At 40.0% G+C, this 24,773-nt stretch overlaps 1 protein-coding gene across 6 annotated transcripts in view; it reads right to left on the bottom strand.

Moving 5' to 3' along the window:
• Nucleotides 1-11,645: 11,645 nt before the first annotated feature.
• ENOX2 (ecto-NOX disulfide-thiol exchanger 2) overlaps nt 11,646-24,773 on the bottom strand; it is a 290,205-nt gene continuing 277,077 nt past the window's right edge. For 4 of the 6 annotated variants that reach the window (XM_031660773.1, XM_031660775.1, XM_031660772.1 and 1 more), the window contains 4 exons: nt 22,771-22,878; nt 19,265-19,373; nt 15,790-15,875; nt 11,646-13,215 (listed from right to left, as the gene is read on the bottom strand). In XM_031660773.1, coding sequence (XP_031516633.1) covers nt 13,084-13,215; nt 15,790-15,875; nt 19,265-19,373; nt 22,771-22,878 — 435 coding nt within the window. In that variant the 3' untranslated portion in view covers nt 11,646-13,083. The remainder of the gene's footprint in view (nt 13,216-15,789; nt 15,876-19,264; nt 19,374-22,770; nt 22,879-24,773) is intronic. The other 2 variants (XM_031660774.1, XM_031660776.1) reach the window with 1 other exon arrangement.

Raw genomic sequence — 24,773 nt, 5'->3', positions numbered from 1 at the left:
TACTCTTTCATAACCAATGGAAGAAGTTATGGAAGAAATTACCAAGTGTGGGAGGCCAGGCCTGCAATTCTTGGTAGTTTTTAACAAAAATTATATATTTTCACTCCTGTTTACCTGAGAATGATGATACAGCAAACAGTGGCAAACAGTTTAAATTTATATTATCTAATATTTCTTCTTTCTTTCAGCTCTGCTGCACTGTCTATTGGTAATCACACTTTTATCTTTGAAATGTTCTCTTACCCTTTTCTTTTTGGACACTAAGTTGTACTGGATAAATATAACTACGTTATACTTCTGGGACCCCTTTTCCATTTCCTTTTTTTTTTTTTTTTTTTGTAGAATGTCTCTCAAATCTCTCTCTTCCTCCTTAGTCCTATTTTCATTACTGTGGTCCAAGCCCTGATCATCTTATGCCTGGCAAACTTTAATAGCCTTCTGTTTGACTCTTCCAGTTGCTTTTTCTCCATGCTGCATCTTGGCATTCTAATTATCCAGCATTTTGGCAGGTGTCTTAGTCTGTTCGGGCTGCTATAATGAAATACCACTGACTGGGCATCTTATAAACAACAGAAATTTATTTCTCACCGTCTGGAGGCTGGGAAGTCCAAAATCAAGGTGCTGGCAGATTTGGTGTCCAGTGTGGCTCAATTTCTGGTTCATAGATGACGTCTTCTATCTGTTGTCCTCACATCAGGAGGGGGCAAGTCAGCTCTCTTGGGCCATTCCTCTTAGATAGCATCTTCTAGCTGTGTCCTCACATGGTAAATAAGGCTAACTAGCTGTTCGTGTTCTTTTTTATAAGGCACTAATTCCAATCGTGAGGGCTTTGATCTCATGATTTAATCTCCCAAAGGCCTCATCTAATACCATCACCTTGGGGGTTAGAGTTTCAACATATACATTTTTAAGGGGACACAAGAATTCAGACCATAGCAGCCAGACTGTGGTTTTAGAATTTGGGGGCTTAAGCAAGCATCAGATACTGCACAGAATGGGAGATTGGGAAAGGAGGAAAGAATGCTCATCAGCCTTCAGACTCAACTAGTCTAGAGATCACTACCAGCCCTCAGGTGTGCAGTCTTGTTGAAATATTCTAGGCAGAGGAAGGGGGGGGTGTCTTATACCCAGATTGTGACTTACCAAGGGCTGGAACCAGAAAAAAAACAAGTACACCAGCATGCAGGCTTCCTGGAGACCCCCTATAATTAGAAGGGTCATTGTTTCTAATGCCTGGGCTACAATTTTTATCAAGGGTCTGGATGAGAGAGAAGCCTTTGCTTATTAGCATAATCTCCATGGAGAATCCTTATACCTTCCCCATGCTCGCCTTTCTTTGTTGGTGGCATGAGGAGGGATATGGAGAGAGGAGGGTGTGGCAATTATTGTTCTAGTTGACTGGCACTTTCCTTCTCAACTTTCTGCCTCTCCTCCCCTACCCCTGCCCAGCCACTTTGGTTTCTCTTGGGCACTGCTCTGTATCCCAGTCCACTTACATAGTTTTCCCAGGAGTGCCCATTTTGTTACATGACACTAGCCCCATGGCTACCTGGTCTGGACACTTGAATCAAGTTGGTCAATGAGTTCCTTCCTCAGAGTTTCTGTATTTGAGGTCAGAGCATACTTCAGTTCTCTCTGTGTGTGTAGTTGGCTTTGTTAAAATGTGAAGCTCTGGAGTTGTTGTTGGTGGCAGCAAGAAGAAAGAATGAAGTCATAATTCAGATAGCAATAGTGACAAGAGACATGCAGAGGCCTGGCTCATTCTGTGGCACCAGTGTAGTTGTTTCTGAGGCCCAGGGAGATTCCTGGCTTTTGATTCCCTAAAGTAGTAATGATGATACTTCACATTTACATCATGCTTCAAGTACTTTAAATAACTTATTTAAGTCTCATAATAATCCTGTGAGGAAGATAGTGCTATCATTTCCATTTTACAGATGAAAAAACTGAGGCAGAGGGAGGCCGAGTAACTTGCTCAAGGTCACAGAGTCAGGACTTTTACCCATGGAGTTAGATTTCATTCTCTTCACATTATACCTCCAATCTTTGTAGCAATTATCTAAATCACCCTTGCCTAAGCCAGTTCAAGAAACCTACCACTACCCCTAGGCAAGAGAAAGGGTCCTAATAGATGAAATTACTTTTCATGTGCCCAACTTTAGAAGTTTAATTCTCTCTGGCTCTTTCTCCTTTGTTGCCTCCTTTCTTCTCCTTTTCACTTGCTCTTCCTTTCTTGTTTTCTTCATTTCTTCTCCCTAGCTCACTGTCTCCCTTTTTGAAATATGTCAGTCATTCTCCCTATTTTCTTGATTATTCTTAACAACATGCAATGGTATTGTCATTTTTCCATATTAAAAACTGCTCTCGACTCCATTTCCCCCTTCAGTTTCAACCCCATTTCTATGCTCCTCTGTACAACCAAATTCTTTAAAAGAGTTATGCATATTCAGTTTCCAATTCTTCTGCTTTTATACTTTCCTAAACCTACTTGTTAGGCGTGTGCCCTCCACCACTCTACTGAAACTGCAAGTTTACAAGTGACCTCCACATTGCTAAATCCAGAGGTCATTTCTCAGTTCTTACATTAATTGCCCTTTCAGCAGCATTTGACTCCTTCACTCCATCCTTGCTCACTTCCTTACTTGACTTCTAGGATGTTACACTCTTGTGGTCCTTTTCAGTGTCACTTGTTGGTTTTTCTCATATCCCTGGCCTTTTAATCTTGGCATTCCCTGGCCTCAGTCCTTGGACCTTGGTCATCTCCTTGGTAATCTCATTTAGCTTCATGACTTTAAATACCATCTGAAGCTGATGATTTCCAACTGTATATTTGCAACTTTGACCTCTTTTCTAACCTTCGGATTCCTTTATCCAGTTGTCTACTTGGCATTTCCACCTGAAAGAGACTCAGCATCTCAAACTTAACATCTCCAAATCTGATCTTTCTTCTCAAATCTGCTCCTTCTGTAGTCTTCCCCATCTTAATAACTTCCACTGGTTTGCGCCAAGAAGCTTCATTCTTCATTCTGCTCTTTCTCTTACAGCCTGTATTCAATTAATTCACATGTTCAAAATACATCTGGAATCATACCATTTCTTGTAACTTCCAATGCTACAACCGTGGTCCAAAGTCACCTTTATTTCTTATCTAGATTATTGCAGTGACCTCCAACGGGTCTCCCTATTTCTTCCCTTACTGTTTACAGTTTACTTTCCACTCAGCACCCAGAGCGATCCTTTGAAAATGCTTACCTTTAAAAAATCTTTACTCAAATGATGTTTTCTCAGGTGTTCAAATATCACCCTATTTAAAATTCAACATGGCCCACCAATATTCTCTATCCTATTTCCCTTTTTTATCTTTTTCCTTAGCACTTAGTACCTTCTCATATATTATATAATTTATTTACTTTGTTTATTGTTAGTCTACTTGTGCTATGGATTGAATTGTGTCCCCTGCCATTTATATGTTGAAGCCCTAACCCCAAAGTGATGGTATTTGGAGATGGGGCCTTCGAAAGGTAAATAGGGGGAGATGAGGTCATAAGGATGGGCTCTCATGATGGGATTAGTGCTCTTATAAGAAGAGATATTAGAGAGCTTTCTCTTTCTCTCCCCCAGCGTCTCTCTTTCTCTTTCTCTCCCATGTAAAGACAGTGAAAAAGTGGCCATCTGCAAACCAGGAAGAGAGCCCTCACCAGGAAACCCAATCAGTCAGCAATTTGATCTTGGAATGTTCAGCCTCCAGAACTGAGAAATAAATTTCTGTTGTTTGAACTACCTAGTCTATGATATTTTGTTACGACTGCCCAAGCCAATGAAAACACACTCCCCTACTCCATCCCTAGAGCATAAGTTCAAGGACAAGAAGTTCTGTCTGATTGCTTACTGTTGTATCATCAATGTCTAGAATAGTTGTCTAGCATGTAGTGGGTGCTCTGTAAATATTTGCTAAGTAAATGCATGAATGAATGAATCAGATATGGTCCTTGCAGAGAGGATGACATGTACATGAGCATACTATGAAGTAGACAGTGGTTAAGTCATATGATGAAGGTACAGATAAAGGGTTCTGAGGGCTCGAAGAAAGGGAGAGGTCATTCAGAGATGGAGAAGGAGTGAGGGGAATCCAGGAGGGCTTAATGGAGAAGGTAGCATTTGAGTTAGACCTTGAATGAAGGGTAGGTTTCAGACTTGTGGATGTATGGGGAGGCACAGGGAGTTCAGTCTGGCTGAAGTAGTGTATTTGAAGAGTAGTACACGTGGAAAATACAGTTAAAATGAAGTATGGAGCAAAATCATAAAAGGCCCTGAATGCCAGGGTAAGGAGATTTGTCTTTAGGTGTGGTATGAAGTGGAGCAGATATGAAGGTTATAGAATTGGCAGTAAAACTTTGAGTCATCAATCAATGATAGTGTCTGATTTAACTTTTTGTTCTTTCCTCAATGAATTGTCTCTTACTTAACTCCAAGTTCTTCAGAAGCTTGATGATATGGTTCCTAACCATAATAGACAAGAAGCAAACAAGAAGAAGAAAGAGGAGAGATTGGATATGAAAACAGATATACTTCCAGGGAGAAAGGGAAAATTGCTTAATGGCTTCTTGGCTTGAAGGATGAAGATGGAACCCTCAACTTCAGGCTTAATACCTCTGTGACTGTGCAATCTAATAACTAAAGTTCTCAGTGGCAGCATGGATCCATAATGCAGAGGAGAGGTCAGGACAAGTCCGGAACCTTTTAACATCATGGGAAAGGATGTAAAGTATCTCAGAAATGTTTAAAATATTTTTTTTAATTTAAAATGATTTTTAAAAGGTTAGTACTGGAAGGGGCAAGTTTCAATTATCTGGTAAGCGCACTTATATTAAATACTATAAACAAGGCATGATTGTAATACTGGTTTTACCAAGTGCTGCATGCACTGCTGTGTGTGTGTGTGTGTGTGTGTGTGTGTGTGAAAGAGAGAGAGAGAGAGAGAGAGGAAGAGAGAGAGAAGGCTGTATTAAGTGAAAAACATTGAATTCAGCATTCCAGGTTTTTCTCTCCTGAACTGGTTCAAATGGGTAGAATATGTTTCATTAGTGTATTAAAACTCATCCACACCCTTGATTCTTTGAGTTCCTCTTCACACTCCTCAAGAATAGTGTCTCAGATTTATCTATACATCCCCTATTGTCTGGCAGAATGTCTTAAGACAGATTAAGCACTTGAACCACATATGAATCGAAATATTGAATTTCATGTCTTGAGGCCCAGCCACATGAAACAGACTGTTTTACTGGTGTGGGCACAAAACTTATTTTCTTAAAAGGGGATAAGATAATGCCTTATGTTTTCTTTCTTTCTTTTTTTTTTTTTTTTTTTTTTTTAACTCTGCTTGGAATTTCTTGCCTTTTTATGATACCAACCGCTCATTGGGCAGATGTCTCCAGGGACGTCAACAACGCCCAGTTCCCTTTCCTGTGCTAGAACTGATGGTTTGGAGCCTAACATCTTGTGAGTAGTGGCTCATTTTTTCCTAAATGCAGTACTTTATACTTGTTCACATTGAAGCTCATCTGTCACTCCTTCACATGGAAATGCAAACTTGAAGGCATCTTCTGTCATTTATGCATTGACTTAGAATTTCAAAATGTGCAAAGAATTAGTATCTCAATCATTTATAAATCTTATTGTTTAAAATATATTTTATTTAATAAGTGATTCTTTAGAGCTTACCGTGTGATGGACATTATTCTAAGTAATTTATAAATATTAACGCATTTAATGAAGCTACTCCTGGTCCCGATTTGGGAACTCTCACTTTACCTTTCATCAGTCTTCCTGCTATTGGTGCTTCTTTACATAGTGACTTCAGGTAGAATTTAGTGAGTGTGTGAATTTGGATGGAAAAGTTAAATTCATATTTTTACTAACCTCTAACTGAAATTTGGCATTTTCTTTCCTTATAAATGTAGGCTACAAAATACAGAGATGTTAGCGGTAACTGCGTCTTTTTCATCAGTATCATAGATATTATCATATCACATGATATTGCGGATTTCTTGGGTTGTTTATGCTCATCACTATTTCAAAACTGAAGTGGTTATTAGACTTGTTGCTGTTTCATATTGCTATTTCAAGTGTTAAAGGAGCATATACATTACTATATCACAAACATGTTTTAAAAATATTTTGAGAAGTGTACTATTACAATATCCAGATGGTCCCCAACTTACAATGGTTTGACTTACATTTTTCAACTGTATAATGGTGTGAATGCAATGTATGTTCAGTAAAAATTGTATTTTGAGTACTCATACAGGTTTCTGTTTGGTGCTGTTTTTCTGTTTCAGTACAGAAACAGATTCCATTTTTCACTTTTCAGTATGGTATTCAACACATTACATGAGATATTTGACACTTTATTATAAAATAGGCTTTGTGTTAGATAAACATCATAGGCTAAGCTATGATGTTTGGCAGGTTAGGTGTATTAAATGCATTTTTGACTTACGACATTTTCAACTTATGATAGTTTTATTGGCATGTAACCACGTAGTAAGTCAAGGAGCATCTGTAGTTGGTTTCCTTTGTATTTTATTTCATTCATTTAAAAAACGTTATTCTGATAAGGACTTCATGTGCTTCACCAGACTTACAAAGGGGTTCATGGCACCAAAAAATGTTCAGAACCCCTACTTTATATTCCCTCAGCTATAATAGGCAGAGGCTGGAGCTGAAGTGGGGTAGAGATAGGGAGAACTCAGGAATCTTACATTCTCATCCCAGCTCCATCATCCACTTAGCTGTGCGACCTAGGGTATAGTTCTTCATCTTTTGAGACTTGTTTTCCTTAGCTGCAATGATGGTGAGGAAGTCATCTGCCCCTGCTAGTTCACAGTGTGTTGTGAAGATCAAATGACATAATGCTTGTGCACGGAGTTACTTTGAAAACAGCTTAAAGCACCATATAAGGTATTTATTGAGGAATAGTAACAAGTTAAAGTTTCAGAGGTCTGATGCCACAGAGGATTATTCATTTTAGGGTAGTCTCATATTCAAACAGACTTAGAGTAAATGCAGTTGGGCAGAACACTCATTAATGTGTCCTGTATACCATTTCCATCCAAGATCTAATGTCATCTCCATAGGGCTCTATAGCCTTGAATGTGCATACCTGTGTGTATAATCAATTCTTTTCTTTCCTTCTGTTGCCCCAATAATTAATTAATTTAGTATGCCTTTGAGGTCATCCTCCCAGATAGAAAATGTAAGCAAGCTTAGAACTTCAAAGCTTACTGTCAAACTAAAAAACTGGGATGATGCTATGAATCTTGGGAAATGGTAGAGGAGATAAGACCTCCTTGGCCTTCTTGTTAATGGGATGTGGTCTATCTCGTAATGGGAGTCGGTAGAATTGGAAGGATACTGAGACCGTATCAGAAGACAGTAGAAGGAAATTTCCTCACTGTGTTTGGCTTAGGCCAAGCACTACCTAACTCTAATGGAGCATTGTTCAGTAAAATCTCCTGAATTTCTCTGAGCCAGCAGGTCTCCTTCTTTTAAGTTATTGTGTGGCCTTATGGGATCCCCATTACTATAAAGGTAGCTCTGGTGTCATTAAAGCATTGTTGATATGACTATTGGCTGGATAATGATTATAGCTATTTATTGAGCACTTACTTTGCCAGGCATAGTACTGGGCACTTTACATTGATCAACACCTCATAAATGAAACTTCGAGGGAAATATATGATTTTCACTTTACAGATTTAAAAAAGGCTCAGAGAAGTGACAGTGTTATAAAGTGACCTGGGGCACCATGACTGTGTCATTTAGCAGGCTCCCCTACCAGAATATAAGCTCTTGAGGGAAGGGGACATGTTGTGTTCACCTTTGAATTTCCAGGACTAAGACTTGAACATATCAGGCACTCTATAATGGCACATGAATGAACAATATGGGGTTTATAATAATATTACCAATTAAGTTGATATGAAGATTAAATAAAATATTGGTGCAGTGGAAAGTTTTAAGCTTGTGATTGGAGAGACCAAGATTCAAATTTCATTTCTGCCTCTTAAAAACTTAAGCAAGTAGCCGGGCGTGGTGGCTCATGCCTGTAATCCCAGCACTTTGGGAGGCCAAGGTGGGTGGATCACGAGGTCAGGAGATCGAGACCATCCTGGCTAACACGGTGAGTGGTGGTGGGCACCTGTAGTCTCAGCTACTCGGGAGGCTGAGGCAGTAGAATGGCATGAACCCAGGAGGCGGAGCTTGCAGTGAGCCTAGATCACACCACTGCACTCCAGCCTGGGTGACAGAGTGAGACTCCGTCTGAAAAAAAAAAAAAAAATTAAGCAAGTTACTGTACATCTCCAAGTCTCAACTGAAATGGAGGCTAATAAATTTACTTTTCACATTGTAGTAAACATAAAATATATATACGTGTGTGTGTATAAATATACGTGTGCGTGTATACATATACGTGTGCGTGTATATATGTATATACACGCATGTATATATCCTGTTAAGTAGGAATCACTAAATAATGTTAGCTTTTATTATTATTAGTGCATATGAATGTAGTTTATTTATTTTTATTTTTTATGTTTTTTTTTGAGACAGAGTCTCACTCTGTCATGCAGGCTGGAGTGCAGTGGCATGATCTTGGCTTACTGCAAACTCTGCCTCCCGAGTTCAAGCGATTCTCCTGCCTCAGCCTTCCGTGTAGCCGGGATTACAGGTGTGCACCACCACGCCCGGCTAAATTTTGTATTTTTTAAGTAGAGACAGGGTTTCACCATGTTGGCCAGGCTGGTCTCCAACTCTTGTCCTCAGGAGATGTGCCCACCTCGGCCTCCCAAAGTGCTGGGATTACAGGCGTGAGCCACTGCGCCCAGCCTGAATGTAGTTTAAAATGCTACACAAATACTAATGTAACAAATCTTTACTAAACACCTACAGTGTACCAGGTTCTGGGGATATGGCAGTAAACAAGACAAATGAGAACCATACTCTCATGCAGCTTATTCTCTGGAGGTAGGGCGGGGGCATAGATAGTAATAGTTCAAGTGTCAAGAGCAAGAGGTCACTACCACCTTATCGACATAATTCATGGGTGGTCAGCACTGAATATTTTCACAATTAACTTTTACGGCTTTGGCTAAAGGGTGAAAAACTTAAGTTCAGTGTGTTGCAGCTACCCTTCTAGGTTTTTGAAGGCAGGGGCCAGCCGTACTCCTTTTGTGTCCCATTGTGCCTGACAGTGTTTGGGACAGAGTAAATGTTTGGAGTATGTATAAACAGCTGAATTTCGTCTTGAAGTCCAGCAACATGATGTGGCTGTACAGTTCTATGTATGAACACAAAAACTTTTTTTTTTTTTTCCTGGAGACAGGCTCTTACTCACTCTGTTGCCCAGATTGGAGTGTAGTGGAGTGATCTTGGCTCACTGCAATCTCTGCCTCAAGCGATTCTCCTGCCTCAGCCTCCCACATAGCTGGGATTATAGGTGCCCGCCACCACGCCTGGCTAATTTTTGTATTTTTAGTAGAGATGGGGTGGGGGGGGTGGGGTCTCACCATGTTGGCCAGGCTGATCTCGAACTCCTGACCTCAAGTGATCTGCCTGCCTTGGCCTCCCAAAGCGCTGGGATCACAGGTATGAACCACCACTCCTGGCCCACAAAAACATTTTTTTAAATGTGGGTAAGGTCATGAACTTTGGTTGAATCACAATCATACCTCTTATTGAGAACTCACTATGGGCCAAGCACTGGTTGAGCAATTTGCAGATGCTACCTCATTGACTCTTTCCTACCATTCTGTGAGGTAGGTACTATTTCTTCTTAATTTTGTCTATAAGAAAATTGAAGCTCTCGTTGTGTCCATGTAACTTGCCTGAAGACACACAGATAGAGACTTTGGGCATCGCGACTACCTAATAGGTGCTCAGCAGATGGTAGCAACTGTGGTAGAAAATGAAGCCATATCTACCTGATGTACCATCTAAGACAGCTGAGAATCCTAAGGGCTCACATAGTTCTACTGGGCAAGTTAAAAGTTCTTGTGCATTTATGCTATCTTTTCAAATAATACAGTTTCTTCTGCCTTATATGAAAAGCATACATTTTTGGGCCAAAATTTAAAAAAAAAACCTCTATGTAACTTGAATGCAGATGTGTCTTTAATTTTCTATGAAAAATAACTTTCATTTGCATTGAAGACATTTAACAAGCAACTTGGTAATAAAAAAAGTCAGAATTAGAGATGTCACAGGACTAGGGAAGGAGATGAAAAAATCATTTATAAAATAAAATAAAGCTTCTATTCATTATTATATTGAAGAAACGCTAACTACTGTATCTCATAAACATAACAAAACAGCATTATTTCAAAATTCTGGAGAAACAACAGAACCATAAATAGCACTGGGACTTTGTAGGAAAAAGCGGCTTCATTAATAGATTTCTGTGATGGATGAAAAGGTTTGTGAGAGATGGTATGTGCCACAATTTGATTGTGTAATGTAATGCACATTCATATCTATATATCTCTATATATCTATGCTTATTTATATATAGATATATATGAGAGATATCTATTTATTTTAAGGAATTGGCTCTTGCGATTATGGGTGCTGGCAAGTTAGAGAGTTGTAGGGCAGGCCGGCAGGCTGGAAGTTCTGGCAGGAGTTGGATGTCGCAGTTTTTGAGTCCAAAGGCAGTCTCGAAGCAGAATTCCCTCCTCAGGCAACTTCAGTCTTTTCTCTTAAGGCCTTCAGCTGATCAGATGAGGTCCACCCACATGATAATGGGTAACCTGTTTTACTCAAAGTCTACTGGCTTAAATTTTAATCACATCTAAAATATACCTTCACAGCAATATCTAGACTGGTGTTTGACCAAGCAACTCGGCACTACAGCCTAGCCAAGTTGCCACATACAATTAACCATAACAACTAGTATATTCAAGCAAACTGGGAGGAGTCTATCTATACTCAACTGGCAGGAGTAACAGAAACAGACAATCTGCGATGTAAGTTGATTAAGTGAAGGAGAGTAAGGTGTTTAGGTGTGGCAGCTGTTGCTTTAAACAATTTTTTTAATGTATTAATATCATGGTAAGGAGTTTGATTTTTTTCTTTTATTTTTTAAGTGCCGGGGTACATGTGCAGGATGTGCAGGTTTGTTACATAGGTGAACGTGTGCCATGGTGGTTTGCTGCACCTCAACCCATCACCTAGGTACTAAGCCTGGCATGCATTAGCTCTTTTTCCTACTGCTCTCCCCTAAAAATTAATTTATTGAAACAAGAAATAACTGTAAGTGGAAAGTTTCCCCTGATTTCATAGATATTATTAAAATTAGGTATTCCAAGAGCCCCTGAGACGGATGAAACAAAGCCTTCCGTAGTGTTGATGAGAGATGCATCAGTGAGGGAGCCAGTGTAAAATGAACCCTAGCTTCCTGCTGGTGCCACAGCAGGGTGCTTGAGGGGAAAGCCAGTTCGCAGCATGAACGGGCTGCGGTGGAACCCTATTTCCAGTTGTCAAGGCAGGCTTGGCATCTTTTTCCAACATCCTAGTAACCCAAAGGAAGGAACTGAGATAACTACTAATGGATTACTTAGAAAGTCATTAAAAATAGGACACAAAACGGAGGTATAAAAAGGAATATTTATCTTTTAAAAATACAACTTTGAACACTACTGGCATTTCATTTACAAAGTATTTTCGTGAAATACTCTCCATTGGCTTTGCTTACTCAGTACATTCTTTTATCTTCAATTGAGACTCAAGGGGGGGTATGCTTGCATTATTATAAGTACCACAACCACCACCACACACAATAAAGACCATCTCTGCCTCAGGATATTTGCCCCAAACCTTCACCCTCTCCGTTTCCTTTCCACCAAGCAGCAGTTTCTGAACGGTCCACTCACATGCTGCCATTGCGATTTGCCGATGGGCACTACAGAACTGGAGGTGTCTCTGGCAATCCGCACTCCATGTGGAGCTGACTTATTTGCAGAAAGCCTCACAAACCCTGGCTCATTATTTATTCATTGATTCATTACTATTAATACTTATATCAAGTCTTTGCAAACATTCAGCATGAAGTAAACATAGTATTTACAGCAGTACACGGTTTGCAATTCAACACACTGACAACAGAAGCAAAGGGACCAAGAGACCGTAAGAAGGCCAGAGGGGAAAGAAAATTAACACAAATCCCTTCTGTCACTGTGTGCGCACGTGCGTGTGTTTGTGCGTGTGTGTCCACACATGAGCGTGTTTTAATTCACAGAAAACGGAACATGCCCTCCTTTAAAAGCAGACTATTTACAAGTGATTCTGAATAGCACGAACACATGCCAGTCATACTGGATACTTGCTTTCTGCAAACACATCTAGATGTACTTTTTACAATTCTGAAACAGATCTTTAATGTGATATGTTAGAGAAAATAACTTTGGAACATTTGCCAACTTTTGGTTCATAGTAATTTTGCAAAAAGCCACAAACCATGCTTTGTCATTTAAAAGGTGAACCTGGTCAGGCATCTTCTAGAAGACACTGATGTGTTATTTATTTACTAGTCTACTGGGGATTGGAAAGACAATGGCAGTTACACAGAGGACTTAGTGCTGCTCTCATTCCTTTCACCAGTAGCAACATTAATGTAAAGAGAAGTTTAGAAACACAAATCACATACAAATCATCAAAACATTTCAGTTAACAGTGTTTAAAAAAATACCAAAGTCTACAACAGTAGTACAGACACTGAAAACACTCCAAATACTGTTTAGCCTCAGGACTTTTGCAATATTTAAAGACAACCAATTGACAGAAAGGGGAGGAAGTTACAGCACTTGCGGTTTGAGGCAATTTCTCTTTTTTTTTTTTTTTTTTTTTTAGAGCCTGTAGTTCGAGGTGCTGTCCTAGGATCCTTATTTTAACTCAAAAGATTTTCCAGGAATGAACTGACAAATTCAAAGGAACTTCCACTTGAAAACCATTAAAAATACAAATCACTTTCTATGCTTGTCCAACACATATTTATCTTCAGGATCCCAAGTTGTTAGGCAAAGAGATTTAGGTCAGCTTCAAGCCCTCGAAGCCACAGAATTTCCATCTCTTTTCCAGGCTGGCTCCAACTCCAGTCATTTCCTGCTTGAAGGTATGCTGGAGTCTACCCATGAGACACTCCACATCACTGGTGCAGATCTGTGGGACAGACAGAACATCTCCATTCAAAATCAGTTCTATTTTCCTAATCTTCTTTCCCAGTGTTTCCTACTTTAGAATGCTGATGTGTCTGTGTGTGTGTTGGGCGGGGCGGGGAGGGGGGTGGGGGGCGTTGAACCTCCTTCCGCTCCTTGTGCATTTGTGTGTGTTGGCAGAGTGGCTTCCAGCCAGCAGCGTTCCTCTGCTGTGACCATCAGACAGGGTCCGCTGAGTTGCTATTGGAAAGAGCTGGGGTCAGTCATGTGGAAAGGCCTGGGTTTGTAAGAAGCTGAATGATGGCTGCTCAGTGCTGGTGATGCTGTGTGCAGGTCCACTGAAGCTGCTGAGCCTTTTCGGAGGGGAGGAAGGTAGAAATGGCTGCCACCAGAGCAGAATCCCTCACAAATGCGTTAGTTCATAATGGAGAAGTAACAGGAATGGGGAAAGCTCTGTGTTCATACTTCTCTGCATTGTCTTTCTCTCCCCACTTCTCTCTCTGTCTCTCTCTCTCTCTCTCTCTCTCACACACACACAGACACACACATACACACACCCCTCAATACGAAAACAAAAACAAATCTGTGGACTCCTTTAGGACTTGTTTTAGGTGGTCATCTTCACATTAGTAGAGTTAGTAAGTTACTCTCCTCACTATGAGCCTTGGCACCAGGGCTTGGGTAAAGAGTACCAGGGGATCCTGAAAGAAACCCAGAGTTGGCGCCACAGTGAATGTCCCTGAAGCTGGAGGGAGCCCCAGTTCTCTTGGTATCACCTCAGGCTCTCTTTGGGAGGCCCTGGCACTACTCTGGCAGGAAGTCGCTAAGGGGGAGCTAGGCCTAGGCTAGGAGTGCAGTTATGCCTTTGTCCCAGTGCCGTATCCAGTCAAGTGAACGAAGCACATGCCAGGGTATCATATAGAGTAGAATCCCCATTTCAGAAAACATAGATAATGTGTATAGACATATACATTTAATATAGGTGCAGCACACTTGCAGGAAAGGGTCTGAAATCTGGGCCAAACTGTTAACAGTGGTTATCCTCGAGCAGTGGGATTGTGGGTGGTAACCTGCACTTTCCCTTTACTAGATTTCTATACGGCTTACATTTTAAAGATAATGTGCATGTATTATTTTTGTAAATTAAAAAAGCAGCAGATGGTTTTTACTGACACATAGTTCAATTTCATACCATTGCAATGGACTGCTTGGTCCTAGTATTCACATTGCATCCTCCCCTTCACTGCCAAATGGGCCATTTAATTGCAGAATAGCATCACTTCCCAGAGGGAAATGAAGGGGGAGTGCTAGCTAGAATGAAAGCAAATGCCATTGAAGAGGATGTATCACCACAGCTGGGATGTAGTTAGAACAGTAAGACTCCCAAGTGGGCCACTGCCTTTGTTAAGAGGACATATGCTTAAATGACTTAACATTTTGGACAGCACCTATATTCAATGGCACTTCTCGAAAGTCCCAGATCCTATGAAATAGGCAGTACAATTTATGGGCACATTTCCCTGAATGCTGCTTCTGAAAAAAAAAGTATCCTGAGCTGATTCATTCTGAGGAGTCAAGAGTCCTCTCCAGCCTCTTAGAGGCATCCTTGATTTCCTAGGGAATTAGCACTTACCCCTGCTCCAGATGCCCTAGGAGTTCCCCCAAAGGATAGCATCCAGAGAAGGAAATGGACCATGAGATCATCTGTGAGCAAATATTCAGTCTGTGTTACAGAGGCCCTCAGCTCTTTGCTCTTTTTTTTTTTTTTTTTTTTTTTTGCTCCTGCCTCCCTTGTTTTGTAATAGACAATAGCAGGGGTGATGGTGGGAGAGGTGGATGGTGTAAGACTTCCCATTTTGAAAATGAACATTGGCTAATGGCTAAAAACCCAGGACAAAAGTTTGATGGGGCCAGGTACGGTGGCTCATGCCTGTAATCCCAGCACCTTGGGAGGCCAAGGCAGGTGGCTTGCTTGAGTCCAGGAGTTCGAGGCCATCCTGGGCAACGTGGTGAAACCCTGTTTCTATAAAAAATACAAAAATTAGCCAGGCATGGTGGCATGCGTCTGTAGTCCCAACTACTCAGGAGGCTGAGGTGGAAGGATTACTTGAGCCCATGAGGTTGAGGCTGCAGTGAGCTGTGATCTCACAAATGCACTCCAGCCTGGGCAACAGAGTGAGACCCTGTCTCAAAAAAAAAAAAAAAGTTTGATGGGTAAGAAAGCTGATATGGATTGGTTTGCAGCTTATAGGTAAATTAAGAGAAAAGAGGAAAAATCTTCTAAGATGTATGTTTGAAAAAGGATGGTCAACTTATTCAAGTTTGCCTGAGACTGCCCTGGTTTTAACATCGAAAGTCTCAAGTCCCAGGAAACTCTTCAGTACCCAGCAAACCAGGACACACGGTCATCCTACTTGCAAGAGGGAAGCTCTGCTCTGAATCACAGTGAGAGAGCAGGTGAGGGAAACTTCCTGAAAGCAGTAACTAATGACCTATTTATGCTTGAGGAGAGTCAGGTTACCTGTTAACAAAGAACTCCACACATCCCCTTGCATCCCCATTTTAGGCCCCCATATACCTTATTATCAAGACGGTGCAAGTAGGAACAGATGTATTCAATGCTTGCTCCAAATGGGTGAACATGAAGGAATGTGGAGATAATCCCTACAGAGACAAGAGCATGGAGGTTATACTTGAGCCTTGTATTCCTCGAGGTTCCACGTGACAGTGAATAGTAAGCGCTGACTCATATGTACAACATAAATATACTGGACACTATTCTAAGTTTACACGTATCTTACTCATTTAATCTTTATAATAATCCCATGAGGTGGGTATTGTCATCCCCATTTCACAGCTGAGGACACTGACGCACTGAAAGTGTAAGCAACTTGTCCAAGGTCATACAGCTGGTAAGTGGCAGAGCTGGTATTTGAACCCGGACAGTCGTATACTGCCTCTTACTGTGCTGTATCACATGTAGAAAAGCTGGCATTTGAGGAGTCACTTTCATTGTTTGTGATGGCTAAACATTGTCTGAATTCAAGGATTTTATAATGAATTTACACTGTGCTGGGCTTTTGCAGTTCCTTCACAGTCTTTAGACTTTAGCCTCTTAGGTGTTAATAATGCCTTGCTGTTGTGGTAAACGTACAAATCATGTACTTTCCTGATTAACCTTGTGCCTCTCACAAGAAAGTCTGCTGATTGTATTTCGGTATTATTTTGTGAATAGCTCTGTAAAGAAAAGCCAAACATTTCATTCACGGCTAACTCAAGTGGTCACTAGCATTCTGTGCTTAGAGCCTCGAATCTCCTTGTGTAACAGAATTCTTATAGCAGTTTACAGCCTCCAGGAATGCCCCTGATTTCCACTTAGCCTGACTCTGGGGTGACTGGCAGCTTCACATGCTGCCTTGATTGTTCTGGCCATTAGGTTAATTGTTCTAATACTTCTTTCTCTGGCAACAGGTGGAAAATAAATTGCTCAAAAGTATAATATTTCTTTCTTTCAATTTGTTTTGAGTTCACCTCCTTTCATAAGATCTTAAGTGCATCAAATAGACCCAGAATTGAGTTTGTTGAAAATTGCCAGGAAATAAAAGCAAAATTTGATTTGGTTTCTAAACTACAACTTGTCTGTCCCTTTAAGAGGCTGACAAAAGACTAACACAGGTTTAAATTGGTGTTTGAAGTTCAATCAAGGGGGTAAGTTGGAGAGGGGTTCCAGAAGGAACTGATGGCAGGGCTCAAAATCTGTTCAAAAGGGATGCTATTACTTAGAACATTACTTTATTCTTAAATGGCTAGGTAAATTGAAGTTCTAAACACTGATTCTGGCTGAGAAACTTAAATTCTGAAGAAGACATTCCATGTTTGAAGAAATTCTAGATGTCCTGGCCAAGAAAGGCTGTCAAATGCCAAGAAATAACTCCAGAGGTTTAAAAACAAGCGATTTTGTGGGTTCACACCCAAAAAGCTGATTGAAAAATAGATTTTCCTTTCTCTGTGCCAGCCCAAGACTACCTTCTTGAAAAAACAAAACAAGAAACACTTATTTTAAGAATCTTTTTTTCTAGGACTATCCATTCACAGAGGCATTTCTCTGACAGGTCTCCCTGTTGCCATGCCAATTTGTTAAGAACTTGGAAGACGTTAATAAGTTGTAATAAGTTGTCACTTTTCTTGAAGATTCAATGGCAGGTCCCCCTGTGCATCTTTATTAACATATCAAAGTGTTAAATCTGAGGATAATATCCATTACCAAAGGAGGCAGAGATATCTTAAAAATATGCAGAAGCCAGTCAGTGTGGAGGGCTTTTGAGACTAGAGTGGGGCTACTGTATAGCTCAGCTTCCTAGATGGCAGCTGGGATTATCTGCTGTGGCCCAAGACCAGTCACTCTTAAATGATTAGCCCCTCTTAAATATTTTACAGCCTCAATCTGCCACTGTTCTCCAAATGGAATATAAAGTTAGCCAGCATTGGTTAATAGTGCTGTGAAGTGTAAAATGTTTTCTACTTACTGAGGGCTTACTATGGAACAGGGACTATGCTAAGTGATTTAGGTGAGTTACTGTATTTAATACTCACAACTGCCCTTTTGGGTCGGTAATATCATTATGTCCATTTTGCAGATGGATGAACTGAAGCTCAGAGAAGAAATGGTGGGGTCAAGATAGGAAGCCAGGTCTGTCTGATTCTTTAAACATTTGTGCCATCTTGCTTTTCTGAATGACTTTTTACAGAGAGCAATGCTAGCATGAACCTCATCAAAGCCCACTAGCGTCCAACACACCACAGCTTCCTGAGTCATCTGCCACTGTGATATAATCAAAAAATAAATATCTGGTCTTTGTCCCTGGTCCCCAGGGCACACAGCTCCTAAAACCCTTGGAATTTCTGGAGTGATAAGAGTTAAGATGACGGGTAGCTGGGGGCCCCTTATAGCTTTAGAATTGGGGCTGGCCATCAGAAAGACTTAGGCATGATCAGAGAGTTGGAACATCAGGGAGGAGAGAGTGGCTGGAGACTGAGTTAATCACCAATAGCCAGTGATTTCATCAATCATGCCTATATAATGAAGCCTCCATAAGAACTCTGAAACGATAGGGTTCAGAGAGGTTTCTGGTTGGCAAACACAACAAGATACACACCCAAAAAGGTATAGAAACTCCGCATACCCCTTCGAAGTACCTTGCTCTATATACCTCTTCCATTGTATCCTTTATACTAAATCGGTAGGAGTAAGTAAGGCACTTTCCTGAGTTCTGTGAGCCACTCTAGCAAATTATCAAACCTGGGGTGGGTATTGTGGAAACCCCTGACTTTGTAGCCAAATCAGACAGAAGTAGAGGATACTTGGAGACCCTATATTTGAGACTGGCATCTATAGAGAGGGCAGTCTTCCGGGACTGAGCCCTTAAACCCATGGAGTCTAACGTTAAACTCTAACTTTGGGTAGTGAGTGTGAGAACGGAATTCAACTGTAGGACACCCACTTGGTATTGAAGAGTTGGAGATGTAGTGTTGGAAAAGACACCATGCATCTGGTGTCAGGAGGTTAAAACAAACAAACAAACAAACAAATAATCCCTTGTCATTTGGTGTCAGAAGTGTAAAAATAGCTTAGTTAGTAACCTGGAAAAACTTGCCTATACTTGCTCCAGAGGCTCTCTGGAAAAGCTCTCTGCCAAGTAGGGTCTGCACTAGCCCCCTGAGTGGACATGAGAGGGCTTATCTATCCTTGCACAGATATTTTAAAAAAATCTACAGTGTGTTTCTCCAGCTGACCCCTCTTAGCTTAGTGCTTGTACTGACATGCTTGACTGCTTGACATGGCAGTGGCTACAAGGAGTGTGAGGGGGGCTGGCAGCTGCTGTTAAATTTGGAAATTTGTAGTTGTTCTTAACCTATCATCTTCAGAACTCTGAGTTCTTGTGCTGCCATGCTTCATAAATGCTTGATGTGTGCTTGTTAATCTTAGGTAAAGCCCTCCCCTCCTCCATTGTACCCAGGCATTGTACGTGGCATGTGTGCATTAGCTTCCTTACCCACTAGCAGTGCTTCACGTTCAGATTTGATAGGACTGCTGTTCATGGTCTTCTCAAGAGGGTATTCGCTATCCTGGTTTGATGCACACAGCCTAGAAGCACAGCTTTCCTGTGGACACAACATGCTTCCCAGGTCAGTTCACTTTATTTGGCAATAGAGTTGGTTTCAATTAACTACACAACAGGTAACTTAACTCAGGACTATAAAAGCAATACTGTTCAATTTAGATTACTGAATGGGAGGGAAAACATCATAAATTACAAAAGCATCACAGATATTCCAAAGCTTATTTTTAGGGCTCCAAAACACAGAAACATTTAAACATTTACCTTCACCAGTTTTTTTTTTTTTCTGCCTTCATCTTGACTTTATACAAGCAATCTGGGCAACTAGACCCAACATTCATGGTATACTAACAAGATGCTAGGCACTGTTAGATAAGTGTTATCTCCATTCTACAGATGATGAAAGTGAGGCTCAGGTAAATTGACTAAGATCACACTGCAAGGAAGTGGAGCCAGGATTTCATCCCACTGTTAAAAGGACCATTTTTTTTTTTTTTTTTTAAAGTTTTAGGTCCACACTCTGTTAATGGTAAGTCCCATCTCAACGGAGAATCTACATTGGCTACATTGCCAATCCACTGATAGTTAATAAACTGTTGGTTTTTGGACTAAAACTTAGAGCTTTCTTTCCACTCATAGTTAACCAACTGTTGGTTTTTGAACTAAAAATTAGAGTTTTCATTTTTTCATTTACTACTCTCTCTCTCTCTCTCTGATAAGGACATTATCAGTTAGAATATTCCTGACTTTACAGCAAGAAATGCCCATGACAAAAAATAGCATTAGTCAATGGCCTTCTTTGTTGTGGAAAATTTTTCTCTTTCAGAGTGTAGCAGGAAGGTTTCATAAGAGAAACTCAGGTGAAATCCATGACCAGCAATCAAACTGAAAAATACCTCCAGACCTTTCATGGCTCTTTCTTTCTCTCTTTGGGTACTGAGAATATCTTTTCTGTTATTATAAATGTGAAGGAAAAGCTTTCAGAAGAAGGAATAAAAGAAATCACTGCTTCTTTTACTGCTGAAAAGAAAATGCTGCTGAAATGCTCCTTGTGGGGGCAGATCATGGCTGACTCAGATGCATTTTCACTTCTTCCTTTCCACAAACCCTTAGCAGGGACAGTATTCCTTCTGTTTTCTTTAAAGATGTCTTCAAAGCTTCCAGGATGCTGTCTCTGAGTGAAATGAATGGTCTATGCCGCAAGACATGTTGTTTTGTGAATTTACAGGCTTCCTAGCTGTAGTCAGAGGGGAACCCTTTCTTGATGACCTACTCAATCTTTGGCCTTTAGAATTCAATCCAGGCAGTAACCATTATGCCAAGTTTGATTTAAACTACTAGCTCACTTCTAAGCCACGGGCTTCACATCTGCTTCTGACCCCCTTAAAACATTAAATGATATGGTAAGCCGTTTCTTAAGTGTGAGAGTTTAACAGATTGGGGTTGATTTAAGATGTGAAAATATTCTGGGAAGTTTTAGCCATCTTGAATAGAACTGCAGCCTTACTTAAACCTGACTTCAATTTTATTATAGCTGGCATTTAAAAAATTAGAAGGTACATTGAAGGGATGCTTATCACCTTGAATTTTACTAGCAGATTCAAAGAGCTTAGTTCTTTCCGCAGTAAGACAGACATAAGTCACATTGTTATATTGCAAAACACTGACAATAACTCACCCTGTAGCTTACTGTCAAGAAACCCAAACAAAAGCAAATAAAAAAAGAGATGCCTCCTCACCAAAACTTATTGCTTTCCTTTCAACCTGAAATTATTTTTGCAGTCTAATGTGATGGTACTTTGCTTCCTAACCTAATTGTGTCAGGTTGAAATATTTGGTCACAAATCAGCTTCCCAGAGAAGATCAGTTTATAATGAACTGTCATGAATTTCTCTAAAAGAACCTTTGCTTAAAATAACAGGAAAAAACATATTTTGACTCACTGTTTTTTTGGATTATCAGTTGGATCTTTTCCCCGTCCTCATCAGCCAACACTTCACGGTCTATTCGGTTTCCAAATGGGAAACACTTGTCCTTAGGCACAATATGGTAAGTTTCTTCTATGCCATTTGACCTCTTACCTCTTACTTCTTTAAATGAAATACTTTATAAACCAGAAAGCTACTTACACAAAAAAATGTCCTTAGGTCAAATTGTGATGTCAATCCTGAAGAGCAATTCTAAGCATAATGTCATGAGCATAACCCCATGTCTATCTACAGTCTTCTGGCTACATAATCCATTTTATGCAGGAAGCAAAATGTGGCAGCTCTGGGACATTTTAGAAGCCCTGATGGTATGAGGAAAGTCCTGATAAGTAGAGCAGCTTTGGCGCTTTTCAATTAAATGCTTGATAAATGAATTTCTCTGGGATTATGCTTGTTTCTTTAATAGTGCCCACAAAACTGGAACGTGAGTTGGTTTTATGAAGTGGAAGAATTAAAAGCACGTTGCAAATGGCCTCTAGAAGAAAACACTTTCAATCATTTGTTTCAACTACACCAAGGTTGCCAGTTCTTAATGGCACTCTAGGGGAAGGCACTGTGCTGGTAAATACACTCAGGGCCTGTATGCACTGCATCTTCCTGAGCTGAGAACAGAAGATAAAGAGAATATGTTCTTGAGGAACTGTATCACTGTTGATTTCTGACTCTCGGTCCAAGCTCCTAATCTTCTCTTCCTTTAGAGATATCAAAACAAGGAAGTTCTGGTCAATGGGCTTCCCTTTTCAGAGGATAACGTCAGCTGAATATTGATGCATCAAGGAGATTGGAGAGGTTGACTTTACACACCTGGAATAGAATGGGCACCTGATTCATGGTTGTGATATACGATTCCATCCAGATGTTAGACTCTCTGGTCCTCATTGGTGGTTCTTATTGCTGAGAGCTCTCACTTGATAAAGTCCCATCTTGGCTTCTAGCTTTAGAATACTGTGTCTCATTTTTTTTCCCCAAGGTTTCCCTCTTCTTGGTATTGGCTATTCCTCTCATCTGCAGTTGCTCATTATTACACTAAATTGACTAGCTGCAAAGAAATGCCAATGTGCTAGCTGCACTTGTGTTTCTTCCTTTAATGAGATGCTTAATTAAAGGTACTTTGTGTCACATGAGTTTTCTATGTTGCTATTTGCTTGACAAGATGAAGCAGGGAAGAGGTGTGCACTCTGGTCGTCTCCAAGACAGAAGACTGAGGAATTTTAGGGATGAACCGACTACTTATTCATTGAAAGGTGTACACTCCAGAACCCTTAGAAATGCCAAGGACTCATACCTAAAAGCAAAGCCCTTAGTATAAGAATTACCCCCGAGAGGGGCTTTTAATCTCCAATCAGCCAAACATTCCCCATCGATTTTAGAGCATAACTTCCAGGGCATTTTCATTGTCACTGAAAAGTAGGTAAAGGGGCAAGGAAAAAGGTTCACTTAGGGCGCATGTACCTTTTCCTTAAGATTTTCCAACATTTTTTCCACCTGTAACTTGTCATCTTTGAGTTTTTCAAGTTCAGCTTCTTTCTTTTTATATTCCTCTTGGACTTTGAGTAGATGCTATAAGAAAGACCAAAGATAATCAATTTATGAATTATGGAGCCACACTTCATTTAAAATCCCTGGTTGAATTTAGATATATCAGGTGGGCCTGCCTCACTTTCCTCCAGCACACACGACCATTTTTCCATAAAGAGATTGGGCAAATCAAGATATTTTCACTTTATATTATTTTATCTGGCTCTTAAGAAATTCCTTTGAACTTGTTAATATTTGAGAAAGGTCCTGAGAAACTAATTGATCCAGTCACTTAACTTCTTCCCTATTCTGGGCGGGGGTCAAAGTAGGGTGCAGTTAATACTGTGTGGGCAATGTTTTGATTGCTGCATAGAAGTAAATGTAATGTTGTAAAGCATTCTTGCAAATAGCCATTTGCCAAGCCAAGTTTAATTTCTGTGAGGAAAGTAGTAAAGAATCCAAATTTTACATATGTTAGTTTCCATATAAGTAGGCAGGAAGCTATATTTAGCATTACTAATAATTTCAACAAATAATATTTATTTGAGTGCCTAATATGTACTAAGCATTGTGCTAAGGGTTTTATATGCACGGTCTTAATTAAGCCTCACAATGACCCTATGTTACTATGATCCCTGAGGCTAGGAGAGGTTAAGTGGCTTCCCTAATGCCATTCAGATAGTCAGTAGCAGAGCTGGGATTTAAAAGCAGGTTGGGTCAACCCCAGAGTTCATGTCCTTACACACCTTATTATACTATACATCTTTTGAGATAAGATGGGAGAAATTTTATCATCGTTTACAAGGCATTTTTTTTCAATACAAAATAATCAAAACGAGTGAAATTATTTTTAAGAGGTAGAGACCTAATTCTCACTGAGGTCTTTGAAGTGATGAAACAAAATAAAATTTCATCATTTTTGAATTTCATTTAAGTAGCAGAACTATCCTTATGTGAAATGGTTTGAAAATCAAAGAGGGGAAAAACAGCAACAACAAAAATATTTCCAAAGTCGTGCTTTTCAGAGGCTTGCAAAAGACCACTGGAAGGGCTAAAAAGCATGGTACAATGTACATTGTCAAAATTCTTTGAAGTGTAGGTGAGGAGGTGCATTTTTTCCATAGAAAGATCTATGATATAATTTACATGTTCTAATTAAACTCCATGGTGATGGTAAAAGGAAGGTGAGCATTACTTCACACATTTTGTTAACAGAAAAGGTGAAATATTAATGTCATATTACTTGTTGTATAGGAAGACAATGGTGGCAGAAAGAATAACTTAGGGTTCCTAGTGCCAGAATAGACCATTGTTCATGATTTGTAATTTCCAACCAGCAATTAGCTTTGCCCTAGATAATTTCAAGGCATACAGTTAAAAACTATTGCACAATTTAAGGTATAAGGACAATGGCTGGTAGTCTAGCATGACAGAAGACAACAGTGGCCTTACTCAGAGGCACTACTCCTTTACTATAGTGAAGGCAGCTGTTGATAACTTTTAAACTGTAGAATCACTGTGGTGATGGTTACATAAAACTCCTAGATGTTGAACATCTGCTACACTTCTGTGAATGCAATCACAGTTGGGTGCATTTATTTACTTTGCTTTTTACACTTTGAATTATGCACAGGTAAACTCATTCACATAAGTGACTGTTAATACAAAACAAAATAAAAACAAGTTGGTATTATGCGCTCAAAGCATTGACACTTAAAAACCTATAATGTACCTATTTCTACTCAAATCAAGGGTAGATTCCTGCCATTCCTTTTAAAAGGCTATATTTCTTGGTATTCTATCAACTAGATATGTGTTCATCAGCATTTTTTCATATCTAAATAATTGAGGTTCTTCGTAAAGACCCTGAGGCCCTGTCTAGATCCCTAAGTACCTTCTGAAGCATAAGGAAAAGATTAGATTATGTTCAATGTAGT

Source organism: Papio anubis, chromosome X, assembly GCF_008728515.1.
Source record: "Papio anubis isolate 15944 chromosome X, Panubis1.0, whole genome shotgun sequence".
In the NCBI taxonomy this organism is placed as follows: Eukaryota; Metazoa; Chordata; class Mammalia; order Primates; family Cercopithecidae; genus Papio; species Papio anubis.
Note: the sequence above shows the minus strand (reverse complement) of the source record. Positions and strands in the feature narration are given on the sequence as shown.